Below are 15975 nucleotides of genomic sequence, written 5' to 3' on the forward strand. Positions count from 1 at the left end.
ACAGAGTAGAAGTGATTTTTCTAAACAGGGCTGACATGCAATACGCAACATCGTATCTTAACCTCCTGCCAAGACTATTTAGTATTGTCTCGTACGTATTTTAGTACTACCGCTACCTAAATTAACAACTATCTAAACTTTTATATATTACTAAAGAATTACTAAAGTAATTTAATACAAGTATATAGTATAATAACGGTTAAGCAATCCATCAAATAATAAAGCTAACAACTAATAGAGTCTTTCGTTTTTGTACTAAATTTGGCAACGATATTAATGCCGATTTGTTACTATATCCTGTAACAAATTTAGCTCTATTAAGAGCTTTAGTACCAAAGCTCGGTGAGGCTATAAGCGTATCGAAATAGTTTGCGACGGTAAGGAGAGAGCCTACGCCGAATAATGTACTATTAAAACCACACCTAAATTATCTAGTCCCAATTAGGTACTCAATCACCATCTATCCACAAGGCTACCGACAACATCAAAGTAGTCAAGAAAGTCCACAAATTACCCACATAAAAATATCTTATTCATACTAATCCTAGGTATCCAATACTACTGTCAACCAACACCACATCTACCGAATCTCCCGTCCCTCCATATCAAGCACAACCTCCTTTCCACTAAGCTCCTGCACAACAACCTTATCAAAAGCAACATTCTTACTAGTCCTCTGTTCAACTTGCACCAACTGCGGACACTCCTCATCCAACCCATCACAAGGATCCTCCAATGCACATTCCTTTCCATCCGCACAAATGTTCAAATCCTTTTCTCTCTGCTGGAACCTCGTGTCGAGCTCAAGTAAGATTCTCTTGCTCTCCTTGATACAGACACCTAGTCGCCGATCACTGAGTCGACGATTTCCAAGGACGAGACTACCCCCTCCAACTTCACCGCGTACGCGAACATAGACGGGACTGCGTGCCTCGCCACCCTTCAACACTGCCTTGCTCAAGACGCGGCGATGTAACTCTGCGATACTGAATTCTCGACGGATCAAAGATGGGGAACAGAGTTCTGTGACAAGTAGGTTGAAGAACGAGTCCGGACCGAGTCCAGGAGCGGTCGTTTCGAATCCACAAGCGGCGAGAATTTCAGTCGTGGCTTGAGTACCCGCGCTGTTCGAACGAGATCTGTGTCGGGTGGTGCTTCTCGAAAGTGAATCTGTTAGAATATTCGATACTGGTGCGAATGAAACCGAACCGGCAGAAGCGCAAGAATCGAGGACGAGTAATGCATCTGATAGCGTGGACTCGAGAAGCTTTTGCAGGCGCGTCCATGATAGCTCTGGGACTTGAATCTTCGATCCTGGAGGCTGCCTTGAGTTTGTTAGTATCTATATATCCGAATCGGTTAAGGACGACATACTTGAAAGCGCACCACCTCAACCCACCACCTTTGTCAATTTCTCCATGTCCACTGTAATACACCACAAGCAAATTACTCTCGCCACTCCATCTATCAATAAAACCTTGTAGACAGCCTTGCACAAAATCTTGTGGATAGTCGGATGGAATCGCGCATGTGAGGATCGAAGTGAAGTGGTAGACCGAGCTTAGGACTTGCGAAAGCAAAGATAATTGGGGTAGGACGCCTATGTCGTCGGCCGCCCAGTGAAGTAAGAGTGCGTGAGTCTGAGTGTATAGTCGCGGAGGTGCTGGCGGATCCGGTAATACGAGTCGGTGTCGAGGACCTCTATGTCTGGGACAGGAGGCAGCTGATGGATCGTTCAGGCGAATAGGTTTCTGAAGTTTGACCATTCTTAGGTTTTTATAAGGGTATCTAGGCTAATTCGTTGCCAATTTCTTAAAGGTATGAACGAGGAGAGTGAGGAGGTGTGTTTCGTGGAAGCTGCAAGAGGGACGAAGACGTTTGTTGATGCCTCGACAGGGGAGAGCAATCTGAGGACTTTAATGATAGAAAATGCCCTCTTGTGGCGGGCATGATAATGTGTTTAGGTATGTCGTGTGGTGGTACAGGCAACCTCAATTTTTGATGGAGGCAGGAATTTGGTGTACTGAGCAATCGCTCCTTCCAAAAGCTAATCCGAATATCTCCCCCGGAATACGATCTTCCCGAGATCTTAGGGCTAACCATCCAAGCCTTGGGAGATACGATGGATAGATGAAGTTCTTTTGCGTGACATCAAGACACATTCTCACTCTCAACCCACGTCCCACTCTTTCCGCCCTCCTTCCTCACAACCCTCAAATCCATAATCCACATTCCTTTATCAACTGCTTTACACATATCATACACCGTCAAAGAAGCTGTACTAGCAGCCGTCAAGGCCTCCATTTCCACTCCGGTTTTCCCATCACAAGTGACAGTAGCAGTTATATTAACTCTGCCAAAATCTTCCTGTTTCACATCGTCTTTGGCTTGTTTGTGATTATGCCAAGGATACGCATCGCCTTGCCCGGTTCCTTGCCATGGAGTGCTCACACGTTCGGGTTTAGAAGCCATATGATCTCGATCCCCGCCCTTAACTTCTAAGTCGATAGATACATGAGTGATGGCGATTGGGTGGCATAAAGGTATCAGGTCACTCGTTTTCTTTGCCGCCATAATGCCAGCTATTCGTGCAACAGACAAAACGTCTCCCTTCTTCATGGAGTTGGAGCGAATAAGTGGAAGAGCAGTCGGATTCGAGAAGTGGATGGAGCAAACGGCAATTGCTTTTCGACTTGTGGGGGCTTTCGAAGTGATAGATACCATGTGTGCGTTTCCAGAAGTATTGAGGTGTGTGAGAACCGAGCCAGTCGCCGGCGAAGCTGTACTCTTCATTTCAGCACCGAGAATTGTCTTCTCAGCCTCTTTGCTGCTGGGATTGTCCACTCCTGCACCCTCAAGAGGACTTCCATGGCGATGGCTAGCCTGCTTGCTGTCCGATGCATAACTCGTCGCCTTTTCTTTCTCTGACTGAGATGAATTACTTCCGGGCGAAGAAGACTGTGTCGCATATAATCGAATTCCAGACATCGTATTTACAGATGGGAGAAGATAGATTGGCACCTTATTCCATGGGTGATGAGAACCGTGACTCCGTCGTTGAATCAGAGAACTCCGGTATGATCTGCTTGATGGATTATCTACGCCTCAATTAGCGTAAGAATCACAATACTATGGACGGCATCTAAACTCTTACATGATGTCGTATTACTAAATAATGGGTACATACATCTGGGTATATGACAAAACGCCCTCAATGCAATCTTTCCAATATGCTCGTCAAACAAAGATAAGAAGACCTACCCACCTATTAAAATCATTGGCCTGTTTTTCATATTCTCAAGCTCTCCCATTCCTGCATGCTTTTCCTTTTTCCGACTCACTGCCAGCCCAATGACATCGAGCAATTCCTTCTCATGCTCGTAGCGACCGAGGGGCACGTTTGAAGACACCAAACCTTGCTGTCGGTCCATCTCAATCTGTTTCATAGCTTCGTAAGCTTGCTCGTCGATGGGATCACCGCCATTGGTCTTTCGAATGATATCTCGAAGTGAAACCTCGGCGTTGCCAAACAAGCAGACTTTCAAATTCCCGTCGTTGGTGATACGCAACCTATTGCAAGAGCCACAGAAATTGTGCGTCATGCTCGTGATGAAACCCATTCTCCCAACAAAGCCAGGAATTTCGTAGGTCTTACTGGTATCGTTCTTATGATCCTGTACCTTTCGCAAGGATGGATATTTGACTCTGATCATATCCAGCATTTCCTTGTATCCCAGCATTTTACCCTTACTCCATTTGTTCCCATCAAATGGCATATATTCAATAAATCGCACTTCCAGATCTTGTTCCCGTCCCAGCTCGACAAATGGCAGTATCTCTCGCTCGTTCATCCCTCGCATAACAACACAATTGATTTTCAGCTTAATGCCAGCACCAAGCTTGTTCATCTCCAAGATCCGGTTGATGCTTTTCATAACCGCTTCGAATCCTTTTCTTCTCGTCATGATCTGGAACTGCCATGGGTCCAGAGTATCCAGGCTCAAATTTACACCCGTCAATCCTGCCTCCGCCATGCTATCCAGTTTTCGATGCAATGAAATGCCATTTGTTGTGATGCATAGCTCTTTCAAACCATGTGTCCGCAGAGATCCAATCTGATGCATGAGAGGAAGAATATCCTTTCGTATAGTCGGCTCGCCACCAGTCAAGCGTATTTTTGTTACACCTTCTCGAACGAAGACGGACGACAGAAGGTATATCTCGGGAGTAGTGAGGAGTTCTCGGGGTGGGGATTGAGGTACACCTTCTTCCGGCATACAATATAAACATCGAAGGTTGCATTTCTCTGTCAAGGATATTCGGAGGTAGTTGTGCTGTCGATCGTACGTATCGGTAAGGAAAGAGGAGAAAGGTTTGGCGTCCTTAATCGCATCTCTTCGATTTCGGATTGCCTGTTCTGGGAAGCTATGTTGAGGATATTCGGTGACAGCTGGAGCTGGTACTGCCACAGAAGCAATACCCCGCCATCCTCGAGACCGTCTACTCGTGAGCAACAAATGCCTCTGCCCAGATCTTAATAAAGACGCCATAGTGAAGGAGTCCTGAAAGACCAATTTGAAAAGGATCAAGCGATATCATATAGAAAAAGGAAGTCGATACATGATTAGCAAACTAGTGACTGTACACATTTACGGACTTCGGCGAAAATAAGAAATAAGCATGGTGCAGATGTACAATTCTCCATGACATATCCGTGTCGGCCATGACCTGTTAGAGTGGGGGAAGATACCGGGCGAAGTCCGGGAGGGGCCAGGGCGGGCAGAATATGGGGCGGTGAGCTGAGTTGGGTAACATGTAAATATTGACAACGACCAGAGATGAAGAGACATTCAAATCCGAGATAATCATGAGGTACTCAAGGACTTTGAAGGGTGAGTTTCGTTTCATACAAAAAAGAAAATATCACTGACGTTTTCTTGCAAAACAGCTTCGACCCAGTGTCTACCCAGTCCAGATGGCGCATTCCTCGCGATCATTCTACCTACCAAACTTGTCATTCGATCCACGCGATCACTCGAAATCGTACGCACCATTACAATACCACCAGACCTAGCAACCACAATATCATGGTTCCTATGGTCCGAAGACTCGACTCGGGTTCTTATAGTGAGTACAGAAACTATACGAGTCTACTCAACTATCAACCTCCAATTCTCCGCCAGCATCGCAAACCCAACCTCGGGAACAACAAAGATTACATGTGTATCTTTCGGCGCGACAGAGGATGAAATATGTGTATACTCTGATTTCGGGTTGAAAGTCTCGATAGTAAATTTGTCTACCTCGAAGACTGTTGAGATTCCATCTCCTAAATTCTACCAATCAGTTTCTGCTGCGAAGGGATTCAAATATCGACCACAGACGAAGAATCTAGCATTGTTGACGCGCGGAGGAGGGAAGGATATAATCAGCATCCATGCGAGAGATAATTATGAAGTCGTACGATCATGGCATCCGGAATCCATCGATGCACAAGCCATATCGTGGAGTATGGATGGGAAATGGTTGGCAATTCTAGAATCGGCGTCGCAAGGCCATAAGATATTCGTGTACACCGCGGATGGACATCTTTTTCAAACATGGACAGGGCCACATCCAACTTCTCATGAAGATATGGATCTGGATCTTGGAGCAGGTATCAAGCTGTTTGACTGGAATCGAACTGGTACGTATGCTGCCATTGGGGATCATAGTAAACGAGTGACGATCCTATCGACGCCATCATTCACAGAAACTTTGAATATCCAACACACTTCTGGCGTTTCCCCAAACGAAACACTCCAGGTAAGCCACATACCACCTTCATGGAACCTCAACTAACAATCCAGATCTGGCAAGAACAAATAACACCCTCACCCAGCGGTTTCACCCGCGAATTCACACCAGTAACTCAACCACTCCACCCACCAACTTCATCACCAACCCCAATAAACAGCACCGACTCCAAAACTGGCGTCAACATGATGTCATTTGACCACTCCGGCACCATCCTCGCAACACGCATTGAGGACCTCCCCACAACCCTCTGGCTATGGGACATCCACACCAAACATCTTCGCACGGTCATGATATTCCATTCTCCGATTGCGAAGATCACATGGCATCCTCAGATTGACGAATTACTTATGATAAGATGTGAAGAAAGTCGCGGGATTGTTCATCTCTGGGATCCATCTTTCGAAACTCCCCAAATCATCAATTTTGGAGAACAAATGCCGGGTGGAAAGGTCATTGGTAAAACCATCGCTAGATGGCTGAATTCGGACTGTGCAAGTCCCGCGATGCTGTTCAGTGATTCTCAGGATTGTCTACTAGCTTCCTTAGCTGGCGATGATGAAGCTGTTCCTTGGCAAGACGCCGAGGCGAAGGGAGTGGATATCTACGGGGAGTCGCCGCCGATTGTGAATGAGAAAGGTGGAAATGTTACGATTGAGGTGTTGATGGAGGATGATAGTTTTACGCGGATGAGTGAGGGGAGTGAGGAGGTTGATGATACCTTTCAGTTCCGGAAGTTTTTTGAGACGTCGGGAACGAGTGGGGGGAGGGTGACTTGAGGCTCTGTGGAGGGCTTTGGTATTGATGACATGGTAAAAAGGCTGATAAAGCTCATGGTAGTGAAATGAGAGGAGAGCGAGATGGTCGATGATGCTCAGAATTTTATCCCAGATGTGGACTTAAGCTGTCACCAACTCACACACTGGTCCGTACGATCGGACAGCTTGCCAACTTAGCACGCCGCGGGAAAGAGGCAGGCGATTTCCTGTTGAGGAAATTGTATATTAGCGCGTGAAAGAGGAGGAACACCAAATGGTGCGAAAATAGTGGGAATATCATCTATCAGTAGCCCGGAAGGGAGGTTTTTGGTCATATCGAAAGCCATGTACTCTACTTAAAACATACGAATTGTACTGAAGACTAGACAGTTGTGCGCGGTCTCCGGAAACAAAGATTTATCTCAAGTCTATAAATATGGAAAAACAATCTAAGCTTTCCGGATAACACATCTTCGAGGTTATGTTTAAAAATTTTGAAAAATGTAGCATAGAAAATTAGAAATACTACCGGAGCTCTTTAAGACTTTGACATTTTTGTATAAAAAGTAGTATATAATTTAGATGTATAGCAAAACATCTAGCGAATGTTGCCCGTATTTACTTACACGAGAACATAACCTAGAGTTCCTTATTTGTTATTTATTGTTAGACATAGTAGTACTATAGATGTATAAGTAATATAATTATAGATGAATTTGATTTTGAAATAAAGTAATTCCAAGCACTATCGATTTGATTTATTTATTATCGATTTAAGGTTGATTTTAAGATAATCGTTGAATCACTCAATACATTGTATACAAGATGTCTCCCTCACTTTTTGATGCTAATAATTTCATCTCACTGACCGAGGCTCTCTCATCGACAACTCTCTCCACATATAAAAACATACTCCGAACAAACCATCACGAAAACACCCCAACCCAAACATCCATACACTCAACTCCCTCCACCCCGCCTAGACCCTCAACAGCCTCCCCCAACGCCCCAACCATCGCCCCAACAACCCCTCTCATCCCCTCCCCCGCCTCAACCCCCTCAAACACCCGTCCCTCCCTCTCCCGACGAAGAATATATCCAACCTCCCACACGCCATCCCTCATCCCCTCACCACTTCCCAGATACTCCTCCCTTACCACCCCATACCGTTCCCCCACCACCTCGCGCAGTCGCGCAGGCGCCATCACAGTCCTTACATTCCCGCTCCCGTCACCACGACGCATATTCTCGAGCATCGCCATCACCAGGACGACGAGCACGTGCGGATAGCTGACCGGTGTCCGCGCGCGCAGACTCCATTCCGCGATGCAGATTCTGGGCGTGCCTAGGAGAGGAATGGCGAGGATGGAGGGCAGGACGGAGGGAGTGGCGAAGTAGTATGTGCTGTGTACGAAGATGATGAAATCGTAGGGGGGGCCGGTGTAGCTGGTTAGATAGGCGAGGGGGGAGGTGTTGTGGAAGGTTATGCGTGGGCCGAGGGGGGAGGAAAGGATGTGTGATTGTGCTTGGGAGAGGGTGAAGGGCGAGCCTGTTTTAATTTCTTAGTCGATGTTGGGTTGGGTATGAGGGGGAAGGAACCGTAATCTGGTGATCCGGGGTCGAGTGCGTCGATGTGACCGCTGGGACCGACGGTGTCGGCGAGCACGATGGTCGTGTCGCCTTGGCCGCAGCCGATTTCGAGGACGCGGGAGCCGGCGGGGATGGAGAAGTAGGAGATTATTTTTTGGCGGTGCGAGATTTGGGAGAGGAGGGATGCGGAAGATGATGTGGGATGTGAGGGGGAGCGGGTTTCGAGGAAGTGGAGGGCTAGGTCGGCTGTGGAGGTTGGGGAGGGAGTGGACATGCTTGCGAGTAGAGTATAGGTTTTTGAAGAGCATGTAGGTATTTTGGTAGGTTCGAGTGAGTAATTTACGAAGGCTAATTCTGAATGTATGAAGATATAGAGTGATTTGGTATATTCCATCGTGGCATGAAAAAAAGTGTGAAGACTCACTTGATGATTAAACATGAAATGTGACTCACCTTATCTAGTACTAGGTGAGATGTCTATAAGTGGGATTAAATACGATGCTAGGTAAGCTGTTGGAAGAAATCGTTCGTGGATCCTGAAGAAGATTGGAGTATGTAATTTGCTAAACATCACTGGTGTACTTTTACTTATACCGTGACGAAGGAACTCAATCTTAAGTTCATGGCTCAGGGATACGAGAAAATGTAAAATGGCATACGGATTTTCTTGAGCAAATACGAATTGCACGTACCTTAAGAACACCCGATGTTGAGAATGATCTCGATCGCTATATCAACTTAATAAAAAACATTTCCCTCGTCAACATAACGAGATCCATATGAAGCAATTCATTCGAACTCTATGCACCTCCATCATGTGGCCTTCTTCAGATCCGATGTGGATTTAAGCTTTCCCATTGGTACGCGAGATCTCGATATCATCTTGGTTTGCGTGCTGAATGCGGAAGGTCGGGTATTGAAAAACAACTCTATAGTGTCCATTCTAGGTTTGTTTTCCTGGTTCGGATGCGTGTGAAATATTCCGGAAAAGCAAGTCATTCGTGGTGAGATGGGTATTGGTTAATAAGATCTGAGATCTGAGATGCGAGGTGAGTCGCTTGTTGTGGATGTGGTGATGAGGTTCTTGGCTTGCGAGAGTGAGTTTTGGTGAGAATGATGGAAGCGAGGGACACACCCAAGGCACTTAAGATTATCTGATGCTCAGTGATGGTTGAAATGTCGGTGTGATGCTGATTGCAGAATTGTGTGAAGACATGGCTTTATAAGTAGCTGAAGTATAAGATCAATATTGGAGATCCACACCTATCTGAGGTACCTATTCTTTGTGACGATTACTTATATATAGCACAGAGTGGAAGTGTCTGGTCGCGACATTTGTTACTTCTGTCGTCTTGAGATCTACATGGACGGGATGATTATTACGTCCATGTCTCTGCCAAGACTGGGAATTTCCCAGAAAGTTAGGGGTCCGGATAACACGAAATAATGTTGAAATGATGTTGAAAAGCTGAGCTGTAAGCCGTTTGTTTCGCTGTCTCGTCTACAAAGTGAAGGGATGATTTGTATCCACTCACCGGCAACTCCGTTCGAGTCACTTGTTGAGGACGGCTGGTGGTACGAAACAACGCCACCTCGGATTTTGGCATTCTCAATTCAACCACAGAACACATGGTTGTCGATCTGAAGCGATGTTCTCTAACTTCTCTTATCGTATGCTGACTTTTGCCATTTCACATGGCGTTGATATACAGAAGATCTTCGCACATCTTTTCCCCAGATACATAATGGCGTTCATATCAGCACAACATTAATGCAAGGGGTTGTGGTGTTGGTCGCATCCGTCTGTGCTTGTCAGCCAACAAACCGGCTTCCAGCTTCACTTAATCTGAAGCGGCAGCGGCCCTCTCGCGTGCCCACACATGTTTCGCTATTTCCTTCTTCGGCTTCCAAAGACGCGATAGAAGACAGCCAAACCTTCCAGAAGGAATCTAGAACCGGAAGCGAGGGGAAGATAATCTATCAGAAAGTGGTCGTTATTGGCTGACGCGGATAGTGGAGAGAGCGGTGGATTGCAGATAGAGTGGTCAGAACCCGCTCTTCTCTTATTCGTTTACTCCGATGGATACGGACATCCTCCAGAAGGGAAGGAGACTGGATAAATAACAAGGAATGCCAGAATTAAAAGACAATGACTTTACCGATTATGTATTGATAGCCAATGATAACAATCAAGAAAATACCCCTGATCCACAAATTACAGTATCCCTCTCTCCTCCAGCCAACCACATGCAATAACACCTGCAGACGCTAGCATTGTCGTAAATCCCCTCCCGCTCACCTTCCATTTCACGGCCTGCGAGCTGGCCTTGGCTCACTTGCGTCCGAACTCAGGCCTCCACTACTGCACTCGCACCTCAACTCCTCACGAAACGACACCTCAACTCCATTGGACTCGGCCAGGAGACAGCAACAACACCAGTCGGTTTCTCCATTGTCCCTCCTCTCATCGAGCAGACTCACCTCGACGGCATACCTCCCGAGAACATCAATAGCCTCAATTACCCTCCATCTCCCCCTATCGATCGGTCCTCCCGAGTCATTACCCTCACGAGCTCACTCCAGCGCCCTCTCCTCACGCAGTAATGTCCGCTTGATCTTGATACTCCTCCTGTTCGTTGCGCAGATTTTGCATTCCGGGCCGGCGACCTAGGCTGGATTGCGGGTGCTGAGGGTTGGTGCGCACATTGAATCCTTTGCGACTGCGACTCGAGTTCCATGTAACCACAACCAAAACACCAACGAAAGCGACCGTCGTACGAGATCGCAATTGATGTGTGGCAGAACCCACCTCGAACCAGGGAAGACTAGAGTGACCCTTCCGAAACCCGCCTGTACCATTACCTCGTCGTAGGACCGTCATTGGCAGCAGATACTACCGCAATCCTTTGTCGGTTTCAACATTACGAACTTTGCTCATTGATGCAAATACAGAACCACTCGGATTCTGCGACCGACTCGAACGAAATCTAGAAACACCTCCCTCGCATATAACTCGACCTTCCTCGAATCCTCGAATCCGCAAATTCTCGAACCCCCTGACACATCCTCAAACCTCGTCCTGCGACCGCGCTGCACAACCACATTCCTCGAATCCGCACCCGACACATCGAATGATCTTGGTGAGCGCATTCTGACTCGTCTGAAGCTATTGCGCTCGAGCCTTGTTAGTGTAACCGGTCGAGTCGATATTCGAATCACAAGGACGGGCAGCGCATTCTGCCATCTACACCCGACCAAAGAATTGGCTGAGATAATTATTGCGCGCCGAGAGGGCACGATTAGTTCTGCGCCGTGGTGCGCGAAGCGATCATGGAGTATGCTGCGTGCAATGTGGTGTACGTGGATCGCACAGCGGTGGAGGGAAGGCTGGTGAAGAGGGATGAGATCATTTCGTCACATCCAGCGATAAATATACAAGACTCTGATGTGGTGGAGTCTTCAAATCAGGGGTCGACAAGTCCAGTGGACGGGAACGTAAAAACGCTACTTGGCATGTTCAGTGAAGGTTAGCACTCCCGCAATCCGTTTTTGATATCTGCTAACGATGGATAGTGCATGTATGTACGACGGGAAGTTCCTGCGTAGCAAAGTTGTCCGAACTGAACCACTCATCCATGGTCGATTTAATACCGACCCTTGTGCTGATAGACATTCCTTATGAAGACCAGTTGGCAACCAAGAGACCGTCAAGAGAAGTTCGGACGCCATCACCAAGTTCGAAACAGCCAACAGACGGGATCCTCGAGGACGCCGTAGAAACGGACGACGAATCGTATGGACTAGGTTTATTACAGTGGATAGTGTCGGAAATTCAATACCAAAGTCTCTCGAAACTCATCGTCCCGGTGGCTCTCGTAACGATACCAGAAACTACTAGCTCGCCGGGCCGCGGACGCACAGATTCGAGAACTGGTGGATATCTTGATTTCGACCCTTTTGCGACGCCGAAGAAACAAGCTACCTTGGTCACACCATTAGATCAAGTGCGAACCATGAAGTATCTTGATCTCGGGGCGGTGGACGTTTTAACGAGTCCGTTATTGCAGGATAGATTACCTAGTCTTGCCGTGCATGCGTATCGAGCACATAAAGATGCGTCCAAGGATCAGAGGGCGTTATTAGAATTGAAGAGAGGGAGGAAACGATCATGGGTTGGAGTAGATGACCAAAAGCCGTACGCTTATCTACGCGAAGCTATGGTATCTGGATTAATGGATGGGATATGCAAACTTGGAGGTGACGATGAACCGTTTAGCTACAACAGAATAGCCGTCGCGCTGGATCGACGTGAGAAGATTGCTTCTGCTATTGGTTCCTGGTCCTTTTCCGCGCACGATTTCACAGATGACGAGCTTCTTCACGCAGCTCTACTAATGCTACAACATGCACTGGAAATGCCGGAATTGGAGAGGTGGCGGATATCGACAGGTGAGAAGCGCTCTTTATGGACATGTTTCGGATAATGTGTGATGCATATGCTGACTCCCGTGCAGAATCTCTCACAGGTTTTTTGGTAGCCAGCCGCTCGGCGTACAATGCCTTTGTTCCGTATCACAATTTCCGCCATGTTATTGATGTCTTACAAGCTTGCTTTCACTTTCTCGTTCAGCTGGGTCGATTACCATCTTATCCTCCCACGGCAAATGAAACTCGAAAGGAACCTTCCCCAATTGCCGCCTTGATACGGCCTTTCGATGCGCTGACTCTGTTGATCACTGCTATCGGACACGACGTAGGACATCCAGGAGTCAACAATGCGTTCCTGGTAACGTTGAATGCTCCGCTGGCACAGCTTTACAACGATCGATCTGTCCTCGAGTCATTTCATTGCGCTGCGTATTCGCAGATTCTTCGACGTCATTGGCCAGTGGTGTTTCAAAGTGTCGAAATGCGGCAGTTGATGATTAGCTCCATCCTGGCCACAGACATGGGACTTCACTTTGATTACATGAAGAAGATGGGATGGATGCAAGAGAAACTTCACGAAAATGGCGGTACCGATGGTTGGAATGCGAGATTACTAGATGAACAACGTACACTTGCATGCTCATTGCTGATCAAGTGTGCGGATATTAGCAATGTGGTATGTATCTTTTTTCAGGGATGGAATTATGCTAACGAAAATAGGCACGCAAGTATGATGTCGCAGCTCAGTGGACGATGATATTAACAGACGAGTTCTCTCGACAAGCAACCATGGAAAAGGATCTGGGTATCCCATCTGCTTTATTTGCCGCACCCGTCCGTGAAACCATCGAGCTTGGAAAATCGCAAATTGGATTCATGAACATGTTTGCAATCCCCTTATTTCAAGGAGTCACTGATGTCATGCCAGGAATGGCATTTTGTGTGGAAGAGTTGCATTGCAATCAAGAAGTGTGGTCCAAAAAGATTGCAGATGAGCAAGCAAGATTACGAGCAGACAGTGGAGATGCTCCAATGAACGATGGCATGTTCTCCCCGCGTCACCTGAGCATGGCAGCACCTTCTGATACACATCGTCAGAGGCAAAGTAGTGCTACACTATTACCCTCCGATGCGGATTTCACAAGGGGTTTGTCCAGAAATTTTACGCCAAGGCACGGAGCACTTTCCGAGTCGCCAGAGTCAGAGATACCTCATCATCAGTCGGATCCAGATATTACTCGGAGCGATAGCCTTGGTGTAGATACTGGCATACAGGATAGCACGTCTCAACCTTCTCAACTTCAGCTCAGCTTTGCCACTGCTAGTGCTCCTGGACTATTGGACCATCCCAGCCTAGATGCGAATGCACTGCCCAATGGCCATCATGTTAACGGGCTGTCGGTGATGCCCTCTTTAGTTACGGATGCCGTTGTTGTCGATCCACCTCTTCCTTGTCCTGAGAGGCGACAAGTATCAGAGAAGCCGAGATCACCCGAGAAGCAGGAGTCATCTGAAAAGCAGCGGAGTAGTGATGGTACGGAAGCAGGTAGTTCAGCTGCAGGCGATTGGGCCAGTCAAGCCACGAGTGCTACAACAAGCAAGATGCCTCTTTCACCTAGTACGCAAGGCACAAGCATTACAAGTCAGGAATCGGCTGAAAAGAATACATTGAGCCAGACACCCACGCAAAGTCCATCGGGATTCCGAGCAGGCGGTAGTTCCTCCGTCAGTAACGAAACGCAAACCACAGCAACCGAAGAATCAAAAGGCGGAGCAATGATGGAAAAGGTCAAGAGTCTCCGAAAGAAGCCAAGCAGATTCCGCATGGATAAACTCATGATCTGGCGACGCAGTAAAAGTGCTAGTCCACCGGTCCCGGATATCTCACGAACTCATCGACGGACGGGCAGTAATGAAGAAAGCGTCCCGAGAACAGCGCCGCCTGAGATATGAAGCAATTTATCGACTCTGATTCTGATTACGAAACGATGAACACGAGGGATGTAGCGTATGGCATGCCGAACGAGGTTGAGCCGACCGGGTTTTGTACATTGTACATCATACGAAGGACATCGTGTCATACACATTAGGCTCGGCATTCGCGGGACGTTTTTGTGTTTATGGGGGGCGAGAGTGGTTTCCTCTACTATGGAGACACGGCATATGGGCGTTGGCATGGATGGGAATGTTTTGTTTTATTTCTGGTCACACTCGAGGATACCTGCACGACTGATCTATGTTTGGGTGATATGTTGTTTTTTTGTTTATTGTTTAATGTTGATGTGGGAGTGGTGGGATGGGTGTTAAAATGGGCGTTGTCTGGGAATATGCTTTTGAGGGGCGAGGGGGCTTGGAATAGATGGTTGGTTGGTTGGGTGATTAGGCGGGTATGGAAAGATGATTTTGATGATGATTATGGTTGATGGACGGATAGATGGAGCGGCTGGAGGGGGCTTGTATATGTGTGGCGAGAAAGTGACGATGTGGTATGGTTGAGATGCATATGTGCGTGCGATGAAGAGGTTGAATAGCGGAGCAGCTTGGTCGAATAGGGTAGGATAAGTCGAGATATCAATGAAAGAAGTAGGAATTCACATTCCCATCCACATCATGCAATGGTATCTCAGCCGTATAGATCTTCCATGTCTTTACTTTTCAATCTCTGCGATTTGTGGTGCGGAGGGTGCGTGAATCATAAGTCGGGATTTCGGTTATGGAAGGAGATAGATGTGTTAATGTAACAGCGTAACGACTCGATGCCCAAGCACCGAGAACCTATCTAACCTTTACCCACTCAATCCACTACACTGACAACGTACGATTATAAGTGAATACGCACCCCTGTACTTGCGTTATCCGCGCCACGAGAAGCGTGTTTTGATATTCAAACGCCTTTTCGCTGGGTGGTAGGTAGGGTTGTTTAGATGGCTGAACGTAGTGATGATAGAATTCTTGGGATGAGATAGGGGGAGAGTAGATCGCGGGGGGGTGTTTTTTTTTTGGTGTCTTATCTTATTATAGGAATGAGGAAACGATCGTAGGAACCTTTTTTGGGGGGGGGTTGTTTGAGAGGGGTTTGTGGAGGGAGTGACAGTTAAGAAGGGTGAGGAATGTTGGGATCCTTGGGGGCTTAGGCGGTATAAATGCACAGATTGAAGTATGCCTTCATGGGGGGTTTGAAGAGATGAAGGGGTGGTGTGGGATTGGAAGGTGTGAAATGATGGTTTAATAATAGGAAAAGGGGGGTTGAGAGGGGTTTGATGTTGTGAATTTCGCCTCGAAGCGGAGAAGAAGAATCGTGAGAAAGGCGGAAATCGATGTAAGAAGTTACCTTACCTAGGAGAAGTTACCTTGAAAGAGATATTGCGTGAGAGAGAGAGAGAGAGAGAGAGAGAGAGTAATA

The 15975-nt window shown here is 47.1% G+C and overlaps 6 protein-coding genes across 6 annotated transcripts; 2 read left to right on the plus strand and 4 right to left on the minus strand.

Moving 5' to 3' along the window:
* Positions 1-580: 580 nt before the first annotated feature.
* GLAREA_13079 (uncharacterized protein) lies at positions 581-1766 on the minus strand (the record flags this gene model as incomplete). Its single annotated transcript, XM_008084736.1, has 2 exons — positions 581-1325; positions 1375-1766. 2 exons carry the CDS (start codon positions 1764-1766, stop codon positions 581-583), a joined length of 1137 nt encoding a protein of 378 aa, XP_008082927.1.
* Positions 1767-2151: 385 nt separating this feature from the next.
* On the minus strand, positions 2152-2988 carry GLAREA_13080 (Molybdenum cofactor biosynthesis protein C, MoaC; the record flags this gene model as incomplete). The annotated part of the gene is made up of 1 exon (XM_008084737.1): positions 2152-2988. One exon carries the CDS (start codon positions 2986-2988, stop codon positions 2152-2154), a length of 837 nt encoding a protein of 278 aa, XP_008082928.1.
* Positions 2989-3257: 269 nt separating this feature from the next.
* GLAREA_13081 (Radical SAM enzyme) lies at positions 3258-4550 on the minus strand (the record flags this gene model as incomplete). Its single annotated transcript, XM_008084738.1, has 1 exon — positions 3258-4550. The coding sequence occupies one exon, from the start codon at positions 4548-4550 to the stop codon at positions 3258-3260; it is 1293 nt and encodes a 430-aa protein (XP_008082929.1).
* Positions 4551-4867: 317 nt separating this feature from the next.
* Positions 4868-6575, plus strand: GLAREA_13082 (DPP6 N-terminal; the record flags this gene model as incomplete). The annotated part of the gene is made up of 3 exons (XM_008084739.1): positions 4868-4892; positions 4949-5805; positions 5850-6575. 3 exons carry the CDS (start codon positions 4868-4870, stop codon positions 6573-6575), a joined length of 1608 nt encoding a protein of 535 aa, XP_008082930.1.
* Positions 6576-7480: 905 nt separating this feature from the next.
* Positions 7481-8418, minus strand: GLAREA_13083 (S-adenosyl-L-methionine-dependent methyltransferase; the record flags this gene model as incomplete). Its single annotated transcript, XM_008084740.1, has 2 exons — positions 7481-8103; positions 8154-8418. The coding sequence occupies 2 exons, from the start codon at positions 8416-8418 to the stop codon at positions 7481-7483; spliced, it is 888 nt and encodes a 295-aa protein (XP_008082931.1).
* Positions 8419-11474: 3056 nt separating this feature from the next.
* GLAREA_13084 (HD-domain/PDEase-like protein) lies at positions 11475-14525 on the plus strand (the record flags this gene model as incomplete). The annotated part of the gene is made up of 4 exons (XM_008084741.1): positions 11475-11670; positions 11718-12593; positions 12659-13248; positions 13293-14525. The coding sequence occupies 4 exons, from the start codon at positions 11475-11477 to the stop codon at positions 14523-14525; spliced, it is 2895 nt and encodes a 964-aa protein (XP_008082932.1).
* Between the last annotated feature and the right edge of the window lie 1450 nt (positions 14526-15975).

Source organism: Glarea lozoyensis, assembly GCF_000409485.1.
Source record: "Glarea lozoyensis ATCC 20868 chromosome Unknown GLAREA22, whole genome shotgun sequence".
Lineage (NCBI taxonomy): Eukaryota > Fungi > Ascomycota > Leotiomycetes > Helotiales > Helotiaceae > Glarea > Glarea lozoyensis.